Genomic DNA, 22,549 nt, shown 5'->3' with positions numbered 1-22,549 from the left:
TTGTCCTGGATGTTTTCCAAAACAAATAGCGTTTAGCTGTTAAAGAGGGACCTCGGGTTGCCAGATCAGCCAAGACTACGCGCTTTGACAATGGAATCACATTATATCTTCTCAATTTGCAAAGGGCGTGGCAGATTAACCAATCAGAGAAACGCAGGGTCCGTTCGTGTCCAATCAAACGTGGAAGAATTCAAGAAAAAAAGTAAACCAGAATAACAAAGAGTGTTGCAAAGCTTTAAAGTTCTGAATTATCTTTTGGTGAGAAACACGTGCTACAAATTAGCCTCTGCGATTGGACCGTTCTAAGTTCGTTTTATTTTACGCCCAACTATCGATCCCAGACGCTTCCGCATTCGACCAGAATAGAAGGGACTGGTTGGACAGGCTCTGGTGACGTCAAAATCCAGAGTTTCCGAGATAAAAGCGCATCAAACCCCGACTTCCCATCTCAGATAACCCGTGGACCACATGGATGCTTTTCAGGTGCAAGGTCTGCCACATGTTTTTGCAGTTTTACCAGAGACGTTCATGTGATTCATCTGAGCGTTAACGGTTTACCCGGCTGATGGCGAGCAGGAAGTCGGTCTTGCGGTTCTTGCGCAGCGAGTGGCGCAGTTTCCAGTAGAGCAGATGTTCCCAGGAGAAGACCAGCAGACTCAGCCCCATGGCCACCAGCAGCATGTAGAAGACCCCGGCCATGTTGTCGATGTCCAGCTTGGAGCTCATCACCTCGTTCTTCTCGTTCTGACAGATGCCCGACAGCCACACCGTCTCCAGGCGCTCCGTGTCGCCTGCCAAACAACAAACCGACCAGAGTTTCATTTCACCGCGAAAAAACAGGGGCATTTCTAGCTTCACTTCACCGTGTCAAAGTACTTCACCGTGTCAAAGTACTTCACCGTGTGTCAAAGTACTTCACTGTGTGTCAAAGTACTTCACCGTGTCAAAGTACTTCACTGTGTCAAAGTACTACACTGTGTCAAAGTACTTCACCGTGTCAAAGTACTTCTGAAAGCACCTTGAGTCAAAATATATGAAGAGTTGAGACAAATTATTAAACCAAATACAAACTTAAACTGATAGATTAAGAGTGTTGTTTTTTTCATCTGATGTAGAAGAAAAACAAAGCAGTATTAGGTGTATTTTCAAGCTACTTTTCATCTTAGCACAATTACTGTCGTGCTCACATGCAATAATGTCACATTCATGTGCATATAACTGATGAAAATAGAGTGTTTATTTTACCATTATTATTAGTATTATCTTGTCTTACACTAGCCGTTTTTTATTTTATCTTTATTTTTCCCCTCCATTCCTTATTAGGAAATGAGAGGTTTTGTTTATAAGAGTTCTTCTATTAAGAGTGTTAGTTTAAACTTCCTATACGTTATCTGTCCTTTTCCTCTGTATCTACCTGCGTTGCAACAATGAAATTTCCCCATGTGTGGACAATAAAGGATTATCTTATCTTATCTTATCTGTGACTTTTACATATTCAAAATATAATAGTTTGTTTAGAATTAAGATTTTCACCACTTTTACCCGTTTTCCACCAACGGCTCTGGACTGGTTCTGTGTTGGTTCTGGACTGGTTCTGGACTGGTTCTGGACTGGTTCTGTGCTGGTTCTGGACTGGTTCTGTGCTGGTTCTGTGTTGGTTCTGGACTGGTTCTGTGCTGGTCCCGGACTGGTTCTGGACTGGTTCTGTGCTGGTTCTGGACTGGTTCTGGACTGGTTCTGTGCTGGTCCCGGACTGGTTCTGGACTGGTTCTGGACTGGTTCTGGACTGGTTCTGTGTTGGTTCTGGACTGGTTCTGGACTGATTCTGAACTGGTTCTGTGCTGGTCCCGGACTGGTTCTGGACTGGTTCTGGACTGGTTCTGTGTTGGTTCTGGACTGGTTCTGGACTGATTCTGAACTGGTTCTGTGCTGGTTCTGGACTGGTTCCGGACTGGTTCTGTGCTGGTTCTGGACAGGTTCTGTGTTGGTTCTGGACTGGTTCTGGACTGGTTCCGGACTGGTTCTGGACTGGTTCTGTGCTGGTCCCGGACTGGTTCTGGATTGGTTCTGTGCTGGTTCTGTGCTGGTTCTGGACTGGTTCTATGCTGGTTCTGGACTGGTTCTGTGCTGGTTCTGTGCTGGTCCCGGACTGGTTCTGGACTGGTTCTGTGCTGGTCCCGGACTGGTTCTGGACTGGTTCTGGACTGGTTCTGTGTTGGTTCTGGACTGGTTCTGGACTGATTCTGAACTGGTTCTGTGCTGGTCCCGGACTGGTTCTGGACTGGTTCTGGACTGGTTCTGTGTTGGTTCTGGACTGGTTCTGGACTGATTCTGAACTGGTTCTGTGCTAGTCCCGGACTGGTTCTGGACTGGTTCTGTGTTGGTTCTGGACTGGTTCTGTGCTGATTCTGAACTGGTTCTGTGCTGGTTCTGGACTGGTTCCGGACTGGTTCTGTGCTGGTTCTGTGTTGGTTCTGGACTGGTTCTGGACTGGTTCCGGACTGGTTCTGGACTGGTTCTGTGCTGGTCCCGGACTGGTTCTGGATTGGTTCTGTGCTGGTTCTGTGCTGGTTCTGGACTGGTTCTGTGCTGGTTCTGTGCTGGTCCCGGACTGGTTCTGGACTGGTTCTGTGCTGGTTCTGGACTGGTTCTGGACTGGTTCTGTGCTGGTCCCGGACTGGTTCTGGACTGGTTCTGGACTGGTTCTGGACTGGTTCTGTGTTGGTTCTGGACTGGTTCTGGACTGGTTCTGGACTGATTCTAATAATAATAATAATAATAACTTTTATTTATATAGCGCTTTTCAGTGACCCAAAGACGCTGAACATAATAAAAAAGGGGGGGGTATTTACAGACAGGGGGGACAACACGTACAGAACACATTAATATACAGATAAAATGAACAAGACAGAAGAAGTAGAGAGAAAAAGATGGGGATGTAACAGGGGGTAGAAGTGTAGGCAATGGGGTAGAGGAGGCTAGGGGTAGGGGAGGTCATAGGCTTGGGTGAAGAGGTATGTTTTTAGGCGGGATTTGAATGTTGTGAGTGAGGGAGAGTGGCGGACAGGTTGGGGGAGGGAGTTCCAGAGTCGGGGTGCTGTTCGGGAGAATGCTCTGTCGCCAAAACTTTTGAGTCGGGATGTTGGTGCAGTCAGGGTGAGAGAGGAGGAGGATCGGAGAGCTCGGGAGGGGCGGTGGGGGATGAGGAGGTCAGACAGGTAGGGGGGGGCAAGGTGGTGAAGAGCTTTGAAGGTGAGGAGGAGTATTTTAAAGTTTATGCGCTGCTTGATGGGGAGCCAGTGGAGAGAGCGGAGAACGGGAGTGATGTGATCACGGGACCGGGTGTGGGTGAGGAGGCGGGTGTGGGTGAGGAGGCGGGCAGCGGAGTTTTGGACCATTTGGAGTCTGTGGAGGGAATGGGAGGAGATGCCAGTGAGGAGGGAGTTGCAGTAGTCAAGGCGGGAGGAGATGAAGGCATGGATGAGGGATTCAGCAGCGGGGAGGGTGAGGCAGTGTCGGATTTTGGCGATGCGGCGGAGGTGGAAGTATGAGGTCTTGACAATGTGGCTGACATGGGGAGTGAAGGAGAGGGTGGGGTCCATGATGACACCGAGATTGCGTACCAGGGTAGAGGGGGTGATGGTCGAGGTGTCGATGCTGAGTGAGAAGGGACCAGTTTTATTGAGAGTGGATTTGGTGCCAATGAGGAGGAGCTCTGTTTTGTCACTGTTCAGTTTGAGGAAGTTGAGAGTGAGCCATGATTTTATTGTAGAGATGCAGGTTTCGATGTGGCTGAGGGGAGGGTTTTGGGTGGATTTGGTGGTGAGGTATATCTGGGTGTCGTCAGCGTAGCAGTGAAAGTCCAGGTTGAGTTGGCGGAGGATGTGACCAAGGGGGAAGATGTAGCAGATGAAGAGGAGGGGGCCGAGGACTGAGCCCTGGGGGACTCCCTGCGTTACTGGGGAGAGGGTGGATGAGTGACCGGAGAGGGAAATGAACTCTTGCCTGTTGGTAAGGTAGGATGTGAGCCAGTCAAGTGCAGAGCCCTCAACACCCAGTTGGCGCAGCCTTTGTAGGAGGATGGAATGGTTTATAGTGTCAAAGGCTGCGCTGAGGTCTAGTAGTAACAGGATGTTGAGGGCCCCGGAGTCTGCAGAGGTGAGGAGATCGTTGAGTACTTTGACCAGGGCTGTTTCAGTGCTGTGAAGTGGGCGGAAGCCAGATTGGAGGGGTTCATAGAGGTTGTTTGACTGGAGGTGGGTGTGAAGTTGGGCGGCGACGATGCGTTCCAGCGTTTTTGAGAGGAATGGCAGGTTGGAGATGGGGCGGTAGTTGGAGAGGTTGGCGGAGTCTAGGGTGGGTTTTTTGAGGATGGGGGTGATGGAGGCCAGTTTGTAGATGGAAGGAACATGGCCGAGGGATAAAGACTGGTTGAAGAGGGTGGTGAGATGGGGGATGAGAGCAGGGAGGCAGGCCTTGGTTAGATTCGTTGGGAGGGGGTCGAGAGAGCAGGTGGTGGTTTTGGAAGCGGTGATGAGGTCTATGATATGAGAGGAGTTAACAGAGGAGAAGGTGGTGAGGGCAGGGAAGGGTGGGTGGTCAGGGAGCGGAGGGGGGGCAGGGGTGGGGGTGGTGATGGAGTTAATGGAGACGGCAGTCATGGAGCTGTTGATTTTGGAAATTTTGTCATTGAAGGCAAGGAGGAAAGAGTTGCAGAGGTCAGGGGAGGAGGGTGGAGTGATGTCCGGTGGCTGGAGCAGCTTGTTGACGGTGGAGAACAGGGTGCGAGGGCTCCGGTGGGAGCTGTTGATGAGGGTGGAGAGGTGGGCAGATTTGGCGGCTTGGAGAGCGTCACGGTAGGAGGAGATGTGTAATTTGAAAGCTTCGGCGTGGACGGTGAGGCGGGTTCTTTTGAGGAGTCGTTCGAGTTGGCGGCCAGTCTGCTTCATGGTGCGGAGTTCAGGGGTGTCCCAGGGGGCGGGGTTGATGTATGAGAGGGAGGAGGTTTTCCAGGGGGCTAGGGAGTCAAGGGAGTCGGAGAGGGTGGTGTTGAGCATGACAGCATAGTCGTCGGGGGAAGAGGGGGGGGAGTCAGGGGGGAAAGCAGAGGATATGAGCTGGGAGAGCGTGAGGGGGTTGACTGACTTGATATTGCGGTAGGTGATGGTGCGTTTTTTGGGGTTGTGGGGCGAGGGTAGGGGGGCGGAGAAAAGGATGCAGAGATGATCAGAGAGTGGGAAGGGGAGGGGGTGGGGCTTAGATATGGGTAGGAGAGAGGAACAGACTAAGTCCAGAGTGTGGCCTTTGGTATGGGTGGGGAAGTCAATATGTTGGGTGAGATGGAAGCAGTCCAGGAGAGAGAGGAAGTCGGATGTCAGTGGGGCGTTGGGGCAGTCAATGTGGATGTTGAAGTCACCAGTGAGTAGGAGGCGGGCAGAGAGAGAGGATGCGATGGTGAGGAGTTCAGACAATTCAGTGAGGAAAGAGGGGTGGGGCTTTGGGGGACGATAGATCAGGATAGCGGTGATAGAGTTGGGGAGGGATAAGGCGAGGTATTCAAATGATGAGATGGATGGAAGGTTGAGGTTCAGTTCAGTGATGGATGTAGATTTTTTATGAATAACAGCAAGACCTCCCCCACGCCCGGAGAGGCGGGGTTTGGCAGTGTAAGTGTAGTTGGAGGGAGTGGCTTGGTTGAGAGCATAGAAGTCCAGGGGCTGTTGCCATGTTTCACAGAGGAGAAGCAGATCAATGTTATTGTCCAGTAGCAGTTCAGATATAACAGGTGATTTGTTGGCGAGGGAGCGGCAGTTCAGCAGTGCAAGGGAGATGGATGGGGGCGCGGAGATGGATGGGGGCGCAGGGGTGGGGGGGCGGAGGTTGCTGAGGTTGGCAGTGCGGCAGGTGGGGGTGACAGGGGGGCGAAAACTAGTCCAGAGTGAGGGGATAGGTGAGCCGTCGTTGGAGTGTTGGTTATGGGAGAGACCAGAGCCCCTGTGGATGTAGCGGGGCCGGCGAAGGATCCCAGCTGAGCTAGCTGCAGAGGCAGCAGCAGCTGGGAGACGGTGGTTATGGTTGAGGAGGTGAAGGTCAGCAGCGGTGTAGGTGAGTAGGCGAGAAGTTGGTGGAGCGGTGGCCTGGAGGCGTGGGAGTGATAGTCCGAGGAGGAGATGGAACGTAGCAGCAGATGAGAGTAATCCAGTTAGAATGTTGGCGGTGGCTAGAGGCTGGTTAACTAGAAGCTGGTGGGCAGAGAGTTGTGAAAAAGCAGCAGTGGACCGGGTGTTGAAGCTGGTGGAGTGAGTGGCGTTGGTTGCCCCAGACCTTGTCTGCACGGCAGGGAGGCCCCACGATACCATGACGGACCTCCGCAGGTGTTAAGCCAGCTGTTAGCTGGCGGCTAGGGCAGTAGATAGTCCAGGAGTGAGGGAGGAGATGAGCGATGGACGGTGCAGTAATGTCCGATGAAGTTAAGGAACAGGGATGTAGACAGAAGACAACACAGAGACGCGGGAACAAAACAAACAATGGAAACGACTAACAAAACAAAGACGTTGGGACAGAAGCGGCAGTCCACATACCAGACGCCGGCGTTGCTCTAGCCCAATCAAGACGCATTTGAGTCCAGTTTTGTGACCAGATCGCCCCCGTCTGTGGAGCGGGAAAGCAGAGAAACGGGGCTGTACCTTGGTTGTATGGGGCTGCTTTTCTCCGGGTGGAGCCGGTGCCCCGCTCTCCGTGTCTGCTCCTGTGGCGGGCTGGGGCCACACCTTCGCCCAGGTACAGACCTCCGGGGCGGCGGGTGCGGGAGCGCGGAGCCGGTGTTCGGGCGTGGAAACGCCGGTGCAGCGGAGGAGAAGCGGCGCCGCTCGCTCGTGGTGCGTGCGGCTCGTGGCGGTGCGTGCCGCTCGTGGTGGAGCCGGTGATCGGACACGGAAACGCCGGTGCAGCGGAGGAGAAGCGGCGCCGCTCGCTCGTGAACTGAACTGGTTCTGTGCTGGTCCCGGACTGGTTCTGGACTGGTTCTGGACTGGTTCTGTGTTGGTTCTGGACTGGTTCTGGACTGATTCTGAACTGGTTCTGTGCTGGTCCCGGACTGGTTCTGGACTGGTTCTGTGTTGGTTCTGGACTGGTTCTGGACTGATTCTGAACTGGTTCTGTGCTGGTTCTGGACTGATTCTGGACTGGTTCTGTGCTGGTTCTGGACTGGTTCCGGACTGGTTCTGTGCTGGTTCTGGACAGGTTCTGTGTTGGTTCTGGACTGGTTCTGGACTGGTTCCGGACTGGTTCTGTGCTGGTCCCGGACTGGTTCTGGATTGGTTCTGTGCTGGTTCTGTGCTGGTTCTGGACTGGTTCTGGACTGGTTCTGTGTAGGTTCTGAACTGGTTCTGGACTGGTTCTGTGCAGGTTCTGTGCTGGTTCCGGACTGGTTCTGTGCTGGTTCTGGACTGGTTTTGTGCTGGTTCTGTGTTGGTTCTGTACTGGTTCTGGACTGGTTTTGTGCTGGTTCTGTGTTGGTTCTGTGCTGGTTCTGGACTGGTTCTGGACTGGTTTTGTGCTGGTTCTGTGCTGGTTCCGAACTGGTTCTGGACTGGTTCTGTGTTGGTTCTGGACTGGTTCTGGACTGATTCTGAACTGGTTCTGTGCTGGTCCCGGACTGGTTCTGGACTGGTTCTGTGTTGGTTCTGGACTGGTTCTGGACTGATTCTGAACTGGTTCTGTGCTGGTTCTGGACTGATTCTGGACTGGTTCTGTGCTGGTTCTGGACTGGTTCCGGACTGGTTCTGTGCTGGTTCTGGACAGGTTCTGTGTTGGTTCTGGACTGGTTCTGGACTGGTTCCGGACTGGTTCTGGACTGGTTCTGTGCTGGTCCCGGACTGGTTCTGGATTGGTTCTGTGCTGGTTCTGTGCTGGTTCTGGACTGGTTCTGGACTGGTTCTGTGTAGGTTCTGAACTGGTTCTGGACTGGTTCTGTGCAGGTTCTGTGCTGGTTCCGGACTGGTTCTGTGCTGGTTCTGGACTGGTTTTGTGCTGGTTCTGTGTTGGTTCTGTGCTGGTTCTGGACTGGTTCTGGACTGGTTTTGTGCTGGTTCTGTGCTGGTTCCGAACTGGTTCTGGACTGGTTCTGTGTTGGTTCTGGACTGGTTCTGTGTTGGTTCTGGACTGGTTCTGTGTAGGGACCGCTTGCTTTTCCACTAAATAAAGTCTAATCTTTGTTGCCATGGCACGATATTGTTTACCAGCAGAAATTAGCATTTGGTTGTTTCTCTTTTACGTCGCTCGCTCAGCAAAACTATGTCCGCTTTTCTATTGGGCAAAGTTGAAGATGTAACTTTCAACATTCCACCAGAACCGGTTCTCATTTCAAACCCATGGACAGAGTTTCACCAGGAGCAGCTTATCAGGTTGTTCCACGGCTCTTTTGTTGACTTTTTATTATGATACGACTTCAATCCGAGAGACAGTTTTCCATCTGGGTTGAATAAGACTTTAGGATGGAAGTCGAAGCATGTTTTTTTAACGGTGGATCAGTCCTAAATCGAGCATGTTTGTCTTGTTTTAAAGGACAAATGTCATGCATTATTTGTAAGTGCAGTCGTATTTTTTTCTTTATAGTTGTTTTTACTGAAATTACAAATTCAAATTCTGATCTTGTGAGCTCTCGTCATTGATTTTGCCAATAAAGTTTGTTCTTTGACATTCAAAATCAGGCTCTTCCTGTTTGGTTTAGCAGCGACACTCTTTCTCCTCTGAACAGGCGCGTTGTTAGTGGCAGCAGATGCTAACCCGTATGCTAACACTAATGCTAAGACATATGCTAACGCGCATGCTAACACACATGCTAAAACATATGCTAACACACCCCTATATTTACCCCAAAACCGCAGGGTTCTCAAGCTGCGGAGCGCGGAGGATATTAGGTTGGACGCGTCCTGGAGCTATGCTAACATGTGTGTGTGTGGCTAAAGCTCAGTGTGGGGGGGATAATCAGAGCGCCCCCTGCTGTCTGGAGAATATTAACTCTTCACTCTGAAAGGCCCCTCCCCCTCAGACTGGAACAGCTCCAGTTTTCCACAGACAAAGCCGCGAGGAATGAAGCAGGAATCATTTATGAAAAGACGAGCGCGGTTTGAAGCCACGCAGTGGAAACGGGGCACCAGCCTGTTTTCTGGATCATTCTAAGGTTATTTATAAAAACTTTCCACCAGGTCATCTACAAACGTTTTCTCTGACCATTTCTCTTCGTGATTAGCTCTATTTTTCCTTCTGTATTTGTAGATCTGCAAATTAAAACGCTTTCATTTGATATTTGCACATTTTAAGTCACGCTCTTTCACGTTGTAGAGTTCGCGGCGACTCTGCCACAATCATTCTTTGGCCATGACACATTTTCAAAGATCAGACACATTTATTAGAGATAATAATCAGCCTGAGACTTCACTGAAGACACTACAGGAGGCGAGGGAACAATCTGAAATGTGCACATATCGATTTGAAACTCATAATAGAATATTTTGATCATGTAATCTACATAAATGAGATGTTTTATAGTGTAAACAATGACAAAATCTCACATATTTGGAACATTAAAAAACAAAACTGATGGAGCCAGGTTTAAAAGTTTTTTTTTTCATTTCCCTGACAAATAAATTACACAATACAAAATATATACAGGAGATTTTGTATATACTTTTATAGTAAACTAAATCTAACTGGAATGAAAATATTATAATGTTTTGGTTAAAACGAATAAATTAGACTTAGAAGGTGCTACTTTATCAATCACTTTTCATGCAAAAAACTGCTTTAAGGCCTGATCTTTATGTCTCTGTGGGAAAAAAATAAATCTGTGGATGAAGTGGATTCAATACACTGCCTGTTTAATTAATGTGTGTTTAATATGGCAAAGATCTGATTATGACACGACTGGCAAAACAACATCTATACGGTAAAAACATTATTGTAACGAACTATCTTAACCATCGTAATAATTGTACAAATATATGTTCTACTAAAGCCGCGTTCACTGGTTTTCTAAGTCGGATCGGTCACAGCGACACAGGCAGAACAAGCACGCGGCCGCCTCACCGTCTCCGAGGAACTGCAGCAGCGCCAGGTCGATGAGCCTCTTCCAGCGCGAGCCTTTCTGCAGCGCGATGCCGTATCCTGTGGTGGCGAACACTTTGCCGCTGCCGATGGTCACCAGTTTGCAGCCCTCGTCTTTGCCCGCCATGTAGTTGAGCACCGCCGCGTCGTAGATGAACGCGTCCAGTTTCCTGCCAGAAAAAAACTAAAGATGAGTGGGATCCAACACCGGAGCTTCTGACCTGGTTTAGTCCTGGTTTAGTCCTGGTTTAGTCCTGGTTTGGACCTTGGGTAGACCTGGTTTAGTCCTGGTTTAGTCCTGGTTTAGACCTGGTTTAGTCCTGGTTTAGAACTGGTTTAGTTCTGGTTTAGACCTGGTTTAGACCTGGTTTAGTCCTGGTTTAGTCCTGGTTTAGTCCTGGTTTAGTTCTGGTTTAGTCCTGGTTTAGTCCTGGTTTAGTCCTGGTTTGGACCTTGGGTAGACCTGGTTTAGTCCTGGTTTAGTCCTGGTTTAGACCTGGTTTAGTCCTGGTTTAGTCCTGGTTTAGTCCTGGTTTAGAACTGGTTTAGTTCTGGTTTAGACCTGGTTTAGACCTGGTTTAGTCCTGGTTTAGTCCTGGTTTAGTCCTGGTTTAGACCTGGTTTAGTCCTGGTTTAGTCCTGGTTTAGTCCTGGTATAGACCTGGTTTAGTCCTGGTTTAGTCCTGATTTAGTCCTGGTTTAGACCTGGTTTAGCCCTGGTTTAGTCCAGGTTTAGACCTGGTTCAGTCCTGATTTAGTCCTGGTTTAGTTCTGGTTTAGTCCTGGTTTAGTCCTGGTTTAGTCCTGGTTTGGACCTTGGGTAGACCTGGTTTAGTCCTGGTTTAGTCCTGGTTTAGACCTGGTTTAGTCCTGGTTTAGACCTGGTTTAGTCCTGGTTTAGTCCTGGTTTAGTCCTGGTTTAGTCCTGATTTAGACCTGGTTTAGTCCTGGTTTAGTCCTGGTTTAGTCCTAGTTTAGTCCTGGTTTAGACCTGGTTTAGACCTGGTTTAGTCCTGGTTTAGTCCTGGTTTAGACCTGGTTTAGACCTGGTTTAGTCCTGATTTAGTCCTGGTTTAGACCTGGTTTAGTCCTGGTTTAGACCTGGTTTAGACCTGGTTTAGTCCTGATTTAGTCCTGGTTTAGACCTGGTTTAGTCCTGGTTTAGAACTGATTTAGTCCTGGTTTAGACCTGGTTTAGTCCTGGTTTAGACCTGGTTTAGTCCTGATTTAGTCCTGGTTTAGACCTGGTTTAGTCCTGATTTAGTCCTGGTTTAGACCTGGTTTAGTCCTGATTTAGTCCTGGTTTAGACCTGTTTTAGCCCTGGTTTAGACCAGGTTTAGACCTGGTTCAGTCCTGATTTAGTCCTGGTTTAGACCTGGTTTAGTCCTGGTTTAGCCCTTCCTTAGCCCTGGTTTAGTCCTTGTTGTTACTTTTGGATGCCCTTGTCCCAGTGTCACTGTCACAGATGCATATATGAAACTTTAGGCTAAAATAAAAATAATCCTGTCCGTCTGGATCAGTGTCGTTTGTCCCGGAATTGACTGTGAAAAGTGGACAAACCAGAGACCAGAGCACAATCCAGGCTTAAATGTTCTTTTCACTTTTTCTAAACATAAAGAATATGAAACCTCTGATTCATGATGTCTCTGTTTGAAACTCCAGCTCTTTGGAACTCAAATATCGGTTGAACAGTTTGACATTCGTGTTCTATTTTAGATCTCGTCCTGTTTCATCTAAAAATACCAACTTTTCATTTTGACCCAATTCACGAATCACTCTGGGCTTTGAGACGAGAAGTTTAATCCAGTTTAGATGTTTCACCTGAACTAAACCAGGACTAAACCAGGACTAAACCAGGACTAAACCAGGACTAAACCAGAACTAAACCAGGACTAAACCAGTTCTAAACCGGGTCTAAACCAGGTTTAAACCGGGTCTAAACCAGGACTAAAACAGGTCTAAACCAGGACTAAACCAGGACAGATTTTACATTTGTTGTTTTGAGGATTTCTTTCCTGGTCCCTGTCTCTGGTCTCTGGTCTCAAGTCTCAGGGTTCTAGTCTCTGGTCCCTGTCTCCGGTCCCTCTCTCAGGTCTCTGGTCTCTGGTCTTTGGTCCCTCTCTCTGGTCCAGGCCCCTCTCTTTGGTCCAGGTCCCTGTCTCAGGTCTCTGGTCTCTGGTCTCTGGTCTCTGGTCTCTGGTCTCTGGTCTCTGGTCTCTGGTCTCTGGTCTCTGGTCTCTGGTCTCTGGTCTCTGGTCTCTGGTCCCTCTCTCTGGTCCAGGCCCCTCTCTCTGGTCCAGGTTGCTGTCTCTGGTCCCTCTCTGGGGTCCTGGTCCCTCTCTCTGGTCTCTAGTCCCAGTCTCTAGTCTCTGGTTCCAGTCGCTCATCTCTGGTCTCTGGTCTCTGGTCTCTGGTCTCTGGTCTCTGGTCTCTGGTCTCTGGTCTCTGGTCTCTGGTCTCTGGTCTCTGGTCCCGGTCCCGGTGTCTCACGCGGTCTTGAGGCTGTCCAGGGCCTCCTCCACGCCCTTCTGGTTGTACTTCATCATGTGCGTGTGCATGTCGGGGTAGTTGCTCCTGATGTTCCTCTCGGTGCTTCCGTTTGGGACCGTCCCGAAGCGAAACGGGGGATAATGCTCCTGAGGCTTCTGGAACTGAAACACACAACGCTTCCGTTTAGTTTCAGCAGAACGACCGCGTCAGGCTCTCGTTTGGTCCGGACGTTTGTGGAGGAAAGAACTCGAATCATGACACAAAAGGCTGAGATAACGATCCTTAAAAGTATGAATATTATAGACTTAAAGAGCGTTTCCAGGTCCATTTTTAACAAGGAATGTGATAGAAACTAAATTACTTTGATTTACTTCTAAAACTTCTAAAAATGACGGTATTCTTTTTTAATCATATTGTGATCATCATGAACTGAATCATCAAAACGGCCTCCTCGTCTTTTTTCGTCTTTTTTTCCCTTCGCTGCGTCGTCGCGTTTGAGCGTGTTCGTGTGAGGAGGCGGGGCGGAGGCGGAGTCAGCGCGGACACGTTTGTCTCTCCGGGATCCAGCGCTCGTCTCGTTTTTAGATCGTTTTGTCAAAAATGTGTCCATCGTTTCGTCAGAGTTTGCATATCGTTTCTCCAAAGCTTGTCATCCATTTGAATGTTATACTCAATCGGCGATCAATACCTCCACAAACGGAGCGTGCACGGGCGTTAATGACGTGTCCACAAACGCCGCGCGGATATCCGACTCCAGAGGCGCGTGTTCAGTTCGTTTGTTTCTCAAGAATGTATTTATTTTTTTTCACTTCTGGGCCACCGTACGGCGCCGTGGAGACGTGAAAGCTTTTGTGAACGCGGCACATTCCACTGTTTTAAATGCAGCTCGTGTCTTGAGCCCTGATCCCGATAATCCAGCGCCGCTTTGAGCCCAATAAAGAAGAGTCCATCATTTATGCTCCGCGAGGCCGTCTAAAGGGTTGATATAGTCCCTAAAGGATTAATATAGTCCCTAAAGGGTTAATGTAGTCCCTAAAGGGTTAGTATAGTCCCTTAATGAAGTCATACGTCAGCGCTCTGAGCCTCCTCGTCCTACACGCGCGGAAACGTCAAAACGACGCCGTAACATGGATTTAATGGACGCGAGTGGGAGTGAGCGATGGGCCGGCTCAGGAAACACATCACCCTCGTCTTCATGCACCTTCGTCTTTATGCATACTCGTCTTCATGCGCCCTCGTCGTCTTCATGCACCCTCGTCGTCTTTGTGCACCCTCGTCTTCATGCACCTGTGTCTTCATGCACCCTCGTCTTCATGCATCCTCGTCTTCATGCACCCTCGTCTTCTTCATGCACCATCGTCTTCATGCGCCCTCGTCGTCTTCATGCACCCTCGTCTTCATGCGCCCTCGTCTTCATGCGCCCTCGTCGTCTTCATGCACCCTCGTCTTCATGCGCCCTCGTCTTCATGCACCCTCGTCGTCTTCATGCACCCTCATCTTCATGCGCCCTCGTCTTCATGAGCACTCGTCTTCATGCGCCCTCTTCTTCATGCACCCTTGTCTTCATGCACCCTCGTCGTCTTCATGCACCCTCGTCTTCATGCACACTCGTATTTATGCACCCTCGTCGTCTTCATGCACCTTCGTCGTCTTCATGCACCCTCATCGTCTTCATGCACCCTCGTCTTCTTCATGCACCCTCGTCTTCATACGTCATAAGGCGCTGGTACAGCTGGCAGCCCGGTGTAAACGCTCTCTCTTCTTTCTCACACTTATTGTGCTTTATCTCCTATATTTTGTAAATATAGTTAGTATATTTTTTCTATTTTACTGTACGATAGGGACACGCGCTGGAATAGTTTTTTAATTCAACTGTTTTTGACTTTTTTCGGCTGGATTTGAGCGTTTTTCGTTGCGTTCGTTGTGTTGTTGTGACGTGAGCTAGCTCCGAGCGAGCCCACCAGCCCCCCCCCGCGCCCTCCGGCCGCGCTAAAGTACGGCGTGTCGTCGGTACACGTTTATATACACGTTTATATGAAAGAGGAACTTCACGAACGATCGGGACACGCACTGGAATCGCTTTAAATTAACTTGTTTTGACTTTATTCGGCTGGATTGAGTGTTTTCGTCGTGTCGTTGCGATGTGTCTTGGCTCTGAGTCCCCCGGCTCCGGCCCCGCCCCCCGGCTCCGGCCCCGCCCCCCGGCCGGCCCCGCCCCCCGACTCCGGCCCCGCCCCCCGACTCCGGCCCCGCCCCCCGGCCGGTGCCGTACCGCGTTTCCACAAAGGAGGAACTCATGAAACTGCAGAGAACAGTCGTCTTACCCGGAGATCGTCACGTTATCCCGTCGCAATACTGACCTAACCTAATACTGATGTGCAATTCTGTCGTATGTGCAATTGCTGTTGGAATTCATGTGCAATTCATGTGCAATTGCTGTTGGAATTCATGGGCAATCTATGTGCTGTCGTGACACATATTCATGTGCAATTACTGTCGTGATCACACGCAATGGTATTTATTTATTTATTTATTTGTCTATGGGAGTTTTTATTTATAGGAGATCTTCTACTGAAAGTGTTTTTCAGACTTCCTATAAGTGATCTGTTCTGTTCTTCTGTATCTACCTCTGTATCTACCTGCGTTGCACCAATGAAATTTCCCCATGTGGGACAATAAAGGAATATCTTATCTTATCTTATCTTCATGCACCCTCGTCGTCTTCATGCACCCTCGTCTTCATGCACCCTCGTCGTCTTCATGCACCCTCGTCTAAATTTGACCTGCGCTTTGCATTCTGGGAGCCCAGCAGCGTCATCAAAACAAACATGGCGGCGCCCGTGTCTCCCGCATGTTCCCCCCGCTTGCCTTCGCTACCAAAATAAAGGATTACAAAAGGTCGATTGAAATATCTTGTCTCCTGATCGGGTTGATAGAGACTTTTTCCATCATTGACTGTTGAAGCCTGACCTCTGGCGGTCACTCCGAGTCAAAAAATGGCGACGATTTGGAACTTTTTTTTTTTGCCTTCAAAGTAAAAAAAATAAGAATTTACCGACCCACTTGAAAAATCTTGGGTCGGGTTACAGCAAACAGATAATTTATTTGGGGCAGCCCGATTTAAAAAAGAGCAGTAAAGGAAGTACATCACGCTATTCTTCCTGTCCAGATGACGAAAGGTGACGAACAGGGCGAATACTGCTCCTCTATATATATATACGAGAAGTATTTCACCGCAAACAACAACAAAGAACTACAAAGAAGAACAAAGAACAAGAGGAAGAGGTTCCGCGCGGCGTTGGGAGCAGTGCATCGTTCACGCCGTTGTAAAGAGAGCGTCGCCTCGGAGACATCGGGAGTCGAACCCACAACCTTTAAAGTGTCCTCGCCTTTGTGCCTCGTCATTGATTGACATTTGCGCCGCTTTGTTTTAACCCTGAACGAGTCGGGGCGACGCAGGGGGGGAATCGACGGGCACGGGGTGAAAGAAGCCCTCTGTGTTTAACGCAGAAGATCGATTGGTCACTGCTGAAGCTGTGTCCGGCTGATAGACAGAGGAGGAAAGAGAGGAGAAGAGTGATGAAGAGGTTAGGAAGAGGAGAGGACAGAAAAGACAGGGAGAGAAAAGAAGAGAGAGAAGAGACGAGAGGGAAGAAAAAGTTGTGGAAAGAGAGACGAGAAGAGAGAGGGGGAAAAGAGAAGAAAGAGGTGAGGAATGGTGAAAAGAATGGGAGGAGAGAGAGGGGGAAGAGAAGAGGTGAGGAAGGGTGAGCAGAGAGGGGAGGAGAGAAAAGAAAGGGAGAAAAAAGAAGAGACGGGAGAGAGGGGGAAGGGAAACAAGAGAAGAATGAGGTGAGGAAGGGTGAAAAGAAAGAGAGAGGGAAGGAGAAGGGAGAGAAGAGAAAGAGATGAGGAAAGGTGAGTAAATGAAGTAGATATGTGAAGAGAAAAGAGGAAGGCGAAGGTCAAAGAGAGGAGGAAAGACGAAGATAGAGATGGAGAGAGAGAGAGAGAGAGAGACCTAAACTCAACATCACAGTGTGAATACGTTTCTCGTTTGTACCTGTCGTACATATAACGTACGTTTTTGTGGAGAAAAGTCGACATGAAGAAAATGACAGGAAGTGACATCACACCTGGGACACTCATACAGGAAGTGACATCACACTAGGGACACTCATACAGGAAGTGACACCACACCAGGGACACTCATACAGGAAGTGACATCACACCAGGGACACTCATACAGGAAGTGACATCACACCAGGGACACTCATGCAGGAAGTGACATCACACCAGGGACACTCATACAGGAAGTGACATCACACCAAGGACACTCATACAGGAAGTGACATCACACCAGGGACACTCATACAGGAAGTGACATCACACCGGGAAACTCATTCCAGTCAAAGTTTATGCCGAATTTACACAAAGAAACAACTTTTTCCTCTAAACATGAATTCAACAAAATAAAGTCGCTCTCATATAGTTTTATTTGTCAAATAAATAAAACAATTGTGACATTAGATGAGTGTTCAGACATTTTTGAGAATAAACTCGTAATTTGAAGAGAAGAAAGTCATACATTTATGAGAATAAAGTCGTAGTCCAAATAAAGATGTAATTCTTCAAATATAAAGTCGACATTTAAGCGTTTAGGGGGCGGAGTCAATGTGGCCCGGTGGTTGCTGGGTAATGTCCTAATGTGATGTCATTTTTACAAACAGGAAGTGACATTACAAACCTAAAAAATGAGCTCTTCTGAAATTACATTTTTAGATTTTTTTGCAAAATATTAAATGTATAAAACTTAACTGCAGTAGGGGGCGCTTTACGTTTACCCAGAATATTGACCCACATTATGACAACAAAGCAGAATAAACATGAATCATTATAATTCTTAGTATTTAAATAACAGTATTCACTGAAAATATAACGTTTCAGAGTTAAATTGTTAAAAATGTTCCTGTGTGATTCTCAGACACAGCGAGCGATAAAAGCGTGTTAGTTTTGTATGATAAATATGAAGTATGCGCATGTATTAACCTTCAGTGGTGGTGGAACATCTGACTGGAGGTTACACGGGTTTATCTTTGAACATAATGTATGCAACACGAGACCTTTAGAAGTAAAATCACTTAATACATTTATTTATTTTGTGTCTTTGTGTCTGAAGCGTCTTTGTTCTGGACCGTTTGACGAAACAACACCATTTCAGGAGCGAGCGGAGGCTTCTAAGACCCGGTCCAGTCCCGGTCCTATCCCGGTCTTGCGGTCCGGTCCCGGTGTTGTGCTCAAGTCCCGGTTCCGGTCCAGGTCTCGTGGTCCGGTCCCCGTCTTGTGGTCAGGTCTTGGTCTTGTGGTCCGGTCCTGGTCTCGTGGTCCGGTCCCCGTCTTGTGGTCAGGTCTTGGTCTTGTGGTCCGGTCCCGGTCTTGCGGTCCGGTCCTGGTCTTGTGATCCGGTCCTGGTCTTGTGGTCCAGTCCCGGTCTTGCGGTACGGTCCCGGTCTTGTGGTCCAGTCCCGGTCTTGTGGTCCGGTCCCGGTCTTGTGGTCCAGTCCCGGTCTTGTGGTCCGGTCCCAGTCTTGTGGTCCTGTCCCGGTCTTGTGGTCCGGTCTCTGTCTTGTGGTCCAGTCCCGGTCTTGTGGTCCAGTCCCGGTCTTCTGGTCCGGTCCTGGTCTTGTGGTCCAGTCACGGTCCAGTACCGGTCTTGTGGTCCAGTCCCGGTCTTGTGGTCCGGTCCAGTCCCGGTCCAGTACCGGTCTTGTGGTCCAGTCCAGGTCTTGTGGTCCAGTCCCGGTCCAGTCCTGGTCCAGTCCCGGTCCGGTCCCGGTTTTGCGGTCCAGTCCCAGTCCAGTACCGGTCTTGTGGTCCAGTCCCGGTCTTGTGGTCCAGTCCCGGTCTTGTGGTACAGTCCCGGTCCGGTCCCGGTCTTGTGGTCCGGTCCCGGTCTCACGGTCCGGTCTCTGTCATGTGGTCCAGTCCCGGTCTCGCGGTCCGGTCTTGTGGTCCAGTCCCGGTCTTGCGGTCCGGTCTTGTGGTCCGGTCCCCGTCTCGCGGTCCCGGTCTTGTGGTCCGGTCCCGGTCTCGCGGCCCCTGTCCCGGTCTCACCTTCTTGTCGGACAGGCCGGACACCGTGTCGATGTACTGCTCCTGGATCATAAACGCAGCCAGGTTGGCTGTGTAGGAGGCGAGGAAGATTACGGCGAAGAAGGCCCAGACCAGGACCATGATCTTGCTGGTGGTCCCTTTGGGGTTCTCGATCGGCACAGAGTTGTTGAAGACGATGCCCCACAGGAGCCACACGGACTTCCCGATGGTGAACGTGGGACCTCCGGGAGCTGAGGGAGACACTGGTCAAACGCTTGGGTTTGCACACGTTCGGAATGAAGTGACGAGTGACAAAAGCGTAATGTCTCGTTCTTTTACTTTGGCGTCTCGTGTTTTCGAATTTTAAATAAAGTTTGTACTGAAAACGATGCGTGACTTCCTCTTGGCGCTCCATCTACTGGCAGCAGAGGGAATTACAACGGTGAGGTACGCAAAAGCTAGCTTGCCCCGATATATTAATGTGAGCGCGCGGTTGTAATGAAAGTGATTTCGTGATTTAGCGTTAGCGCTCCATCTACTGGCAGCAGAGGGAACTACCACGGGGAGGTAAACAAAAGCTAGCTTGCCCCGACCCGCTAATGTGAGCGCGCGATTGTAATGAAGGTGATTTTGTGATTTAGAGTTAGCGCTCCATCTACTGGCAGCAGAGGGAATTACCACGGGGAGGCAAACAAAAGCTAGCTTGCCCCGACACGCTAATATGAGCGCGCGGTTGTAATGAAGGTGATTGGAGTCTGTGATGATTTATCGAGTTAAAAACATCTCGGGAGACATCCAGATCGCTACCTCAGACATAAAACATCTGGGAAATTTGGGAAAGTTGGGAAAAAACTGAGGGTTTTTGTGAGGCTCAGAGACAATAAACACGTATTTTTGATGAGGAAACAATGACGGAAAATTCAAATCATAAATCAAATGTTAGTCTTACATTTCTTGGACCACAACTTGAGTAATATAATTTTGAAGAACCGTATTTTCCGGAGTATAAGTCGCACCAAAAAAATGCATAATAGAGAAGAAAATATCATATATAAGTCGCAATGGAGTATGAAATGCAGTTGCAAGTGTGAAAATAACAAAAAATATCACATATAAGTCGCTCCGGAGTATAAGTATATGAGTATAAATATAAGTTTAGTCGTACCCAGGGCAAAACTATGAAAAAGGGTGCGACTTATAGTCCGGAAAATACGGTAATGGCTTTTTACTCACGTACAAATTTCTCGACCACGATTTGAATTAAAAGGTTGTGTGCACTGTAAAACTGACAGAAACACGCCCTGTACCGACAGCAAAGTTTAACAGTGCTCTCCACAAAAAAAAACAAGTGCAAAACAAAACATTTGGAACTGGCAGGCGAATTCCAATCTTTGTTTTTGGAGCGAGCGTCCTGAGGTTTGCAGGTGAAAATGAGGCTATTCAGTGAATCGAGGCTCGTTTTATTCGCGCTCCGTCTGCGACAAACGGCGATTACATTTGTACAAACAAACGCCGGAATCAAATATAGAAACCAATCAAATCAAGAAGTGCGTCGACACGTTTGAAAAGTGAAAGGTTTCCCGGCAATGGTGGAGGAAGTATTGTTATTGTTACTGAAGTAAAAGTACAGCTACGGGAGCAAAAACATACTCGAGTAAAAGTATCACATAAAACAAATGACTTAAAGTGCCTGTGACAGATTCTTACGATGTTCTAATTTTGACTTTATTTGGTTTGTTTTTACCTGCTGTACGAATAAATCGAACAGAAATGTGTTTGAAAGAACAGGAAGTGACATCACACCAGGGAAACTCATAGAGGAAGTGACATTTACACAAAGAAACAACTTTTTTGACTCTAAACATTAATTACACAAAATAAAGTCGCTCTCATATATTTTTATTCGTCAGATAAAAAACATTGTGACATTATACGTTTTGGCCCAGTGTTTGCTGGGTAATTTCCTACTGTGATGTCATCATTTACAAACAGGAAGTGACATTATTAACCTAAAAAATGTGCTATTCTGTGATAAAATGTTATATTTTTTAGGAAATTTCAAAACATATTTATCTTAACTGCGTTTCAGATTGAGTCGTCCGACCTGTAGGGGGCGCTTTAAGTACATGTTTTGAAGTACCCGTTTAAAAATGTACTTTTGTAAAAAGTAAAAGATTTTGAAACGTCTGTAAAATGGTTTTGTGAAAAGAATAACTTCAATTTCCCAGTTTATTGTAGCTGATATAAGTATTTGTTTGCTCAAAGCTGGGACTCAACATCAAAACCTTCAGGAGATGTGGAAAGTACAGACGCAGTACTCTCAAAGGCAGTAACAGTAACAAGTATCCGCTGTAAAACTGTAGTAAAGTGCAGATACGACAGAAAGACGAGTACTTTTACTTTTGTACTTTGTTACTTTCCACCACCAGTTTCAGGAAGTGGAGACATTTCGCCGTCTGTCCAAAGTCATTTTCAATCTAAAGGCAGCAAACTGTAGGCCAAAACCTGATCGTCGTCTTATTTGTGGAGTTGGTCGTGTGAACCGTTCCATCCGAGTCTGATCTCGTTTGGAAAAGGAAAACTAAGTAAAAAAAAGACGAGAAAGAAAAAGTCCCGAGTTATTCTAAAAATCCACCGATCCAGTTTTTGTCGTTTTGTCGACTCCGGTCACGACTAACGCTCTCGTGGAGGGACTTTTTCTTGCTCAAAGTTCCCAAACGCTCACGGTTCCTCCTGAGTTCTAACCTTTCGTCGAACTTCTGTCCGCGGCGCCGAGCGGTCCCGCGTGCCGCTTCATTCATCAAACTTCGATTAGCGCGCGGCTAACGCTAATTAAAAAGCGCGACGGCGGCGACCTTTGGCGGTGTCACTGGTGCATTGTGGGACTGATTGGTTCGGTCGGGATCCCGCAGCTACTTGTGCCGCTGGAGAACCGGCTTTGACGGGGGAGGTTTACATGTGGGACTCTAAACTCTAAACTACATTTGTGTTTAAAATCTATATGACACGTTCTTCTAATCCTGACTTAGTTTGGTGAATCGAACCTGTTATCAATATTTATCATGGTTTTACTTCTGTTAAGGTACAGTTTGTGAAGACATTTTGAAAAGTTTAAAATGACAGAAAGTGGAGTTGTATCCCTGTGATGTCATCAGTGTGTGACACAGAGACAGTTTACACTGACACACTTTTCTGACAGTTTAAACCATCGTTGGACTAAATAAAGGTTTAGTCTCACCACTCACCTTTGGCTCTGAGGGGCGCGGGAGCACTCACCTTTGGCTCTGAGGGGCGCGGGAGCACTCACCTTTGGCTCTGAGGGGCGCGGAAGCACTCACCTTTGGCTCTGAGGGGCGCGGGAGCACTCACCTTTGGCTCTGAGGGGCGCGGGAGCACTCACCTTTGGCTCTGAGGGGCGCGGAAGCACTCACCTTTGGCTCTGAGGGGCGCGGGAGCACTCACCTTTGGCTCTGAGGGGCATGGCAGCACTCACCTTTGGCTCTGAGGGGCGCGGAAGCACTCACCTTTGGCTCTGAGGGGCGCGGGAGCACTCACCTTTGGCTCAAAGGGGCGCGGGAGCACTCACCTTTGGCTCTGAGAGGCGCGGGAGCACTCACCTTTGGCTCAAAGGGGCGCGGCAACACTCACCTTTGGCTCTGAGGGGCGCGGCAGCACTCACCTTTTGCTCTGAGGGGCGTGGCAGCACTAACCTTTGGCTCTGAGGGGCGTGGCAGCACTAACCTTTGGCTCTGAGGGGCGCGGCAACACTCACCTTTGGCTCTGAGGGGCGCGGCAGCACTCACCTTTTGCTCTGAGGGGCGTGGCAGCACTAACCTTTGGCTCTGAGGGGCGCGGCAG

The 22,549-nt window shown here is 48.8% G+C and overlaps 1 protein-coding gene across 2 annotated transcripts in view; it reads right to left on the bottom strand.

Annotated features, from left to right (window-relative positions):
- The window catches only part of LOC140368735 (glutamate receptor ionotropic, NMDA 2C-like), a 59,246-nt gene that overhangs the window by 4,696 nt on the left and 32,001 nt on the right, over positions 1 to 22,549 (bottom strand). For both annotated transcript variants that reach the window (XM_072455787.1, XM_072455789.1), the window contains exons 11-14: positions 18,713 to 18,942; positions 12,599 to 12,759; positions 10,090 to 10,277; positions 559 to 791 (exon numbers count right to left, since the gene is read on the bottom strand). In XM_072455787.1, coding sequence (XP_072311888.1) covers positions 559 to 791; positions 10,090 to 10,277; positions 12,599 to 12,759; positions 18,713 to 18,942 — 812 coding nt within the window. The remainder of the gene's footprint in view (positions 1 to 558; positions 792 to 10,089; positions 10,278 to 12,598; positions 12,760 to 18,712; positions 18,943 to 22,549) is intronic.

This window comes from Eucyclogobius newberryi, unplaced genomic scaffold (assembly GCF_026437365.1).
Source record: "Eucyclogobius newberryi isolate DKJ021-1_F unplaced genomic scaffold, fEucNew1.0.hap1 SCAF_20, whole genome shotgun sequence".
NCBI lineage: Eukaryota > Metazoa > Chordata > Actinopteri > Gobiiformes > Gobiidae > Eucyclogobius > Eucyclogobius newberryi.
The sequence above is the reverse complement of the archived record's forward strand: the minus strand, read 5'-3'. Positions and strand labels throughout refer to the sequence as shown.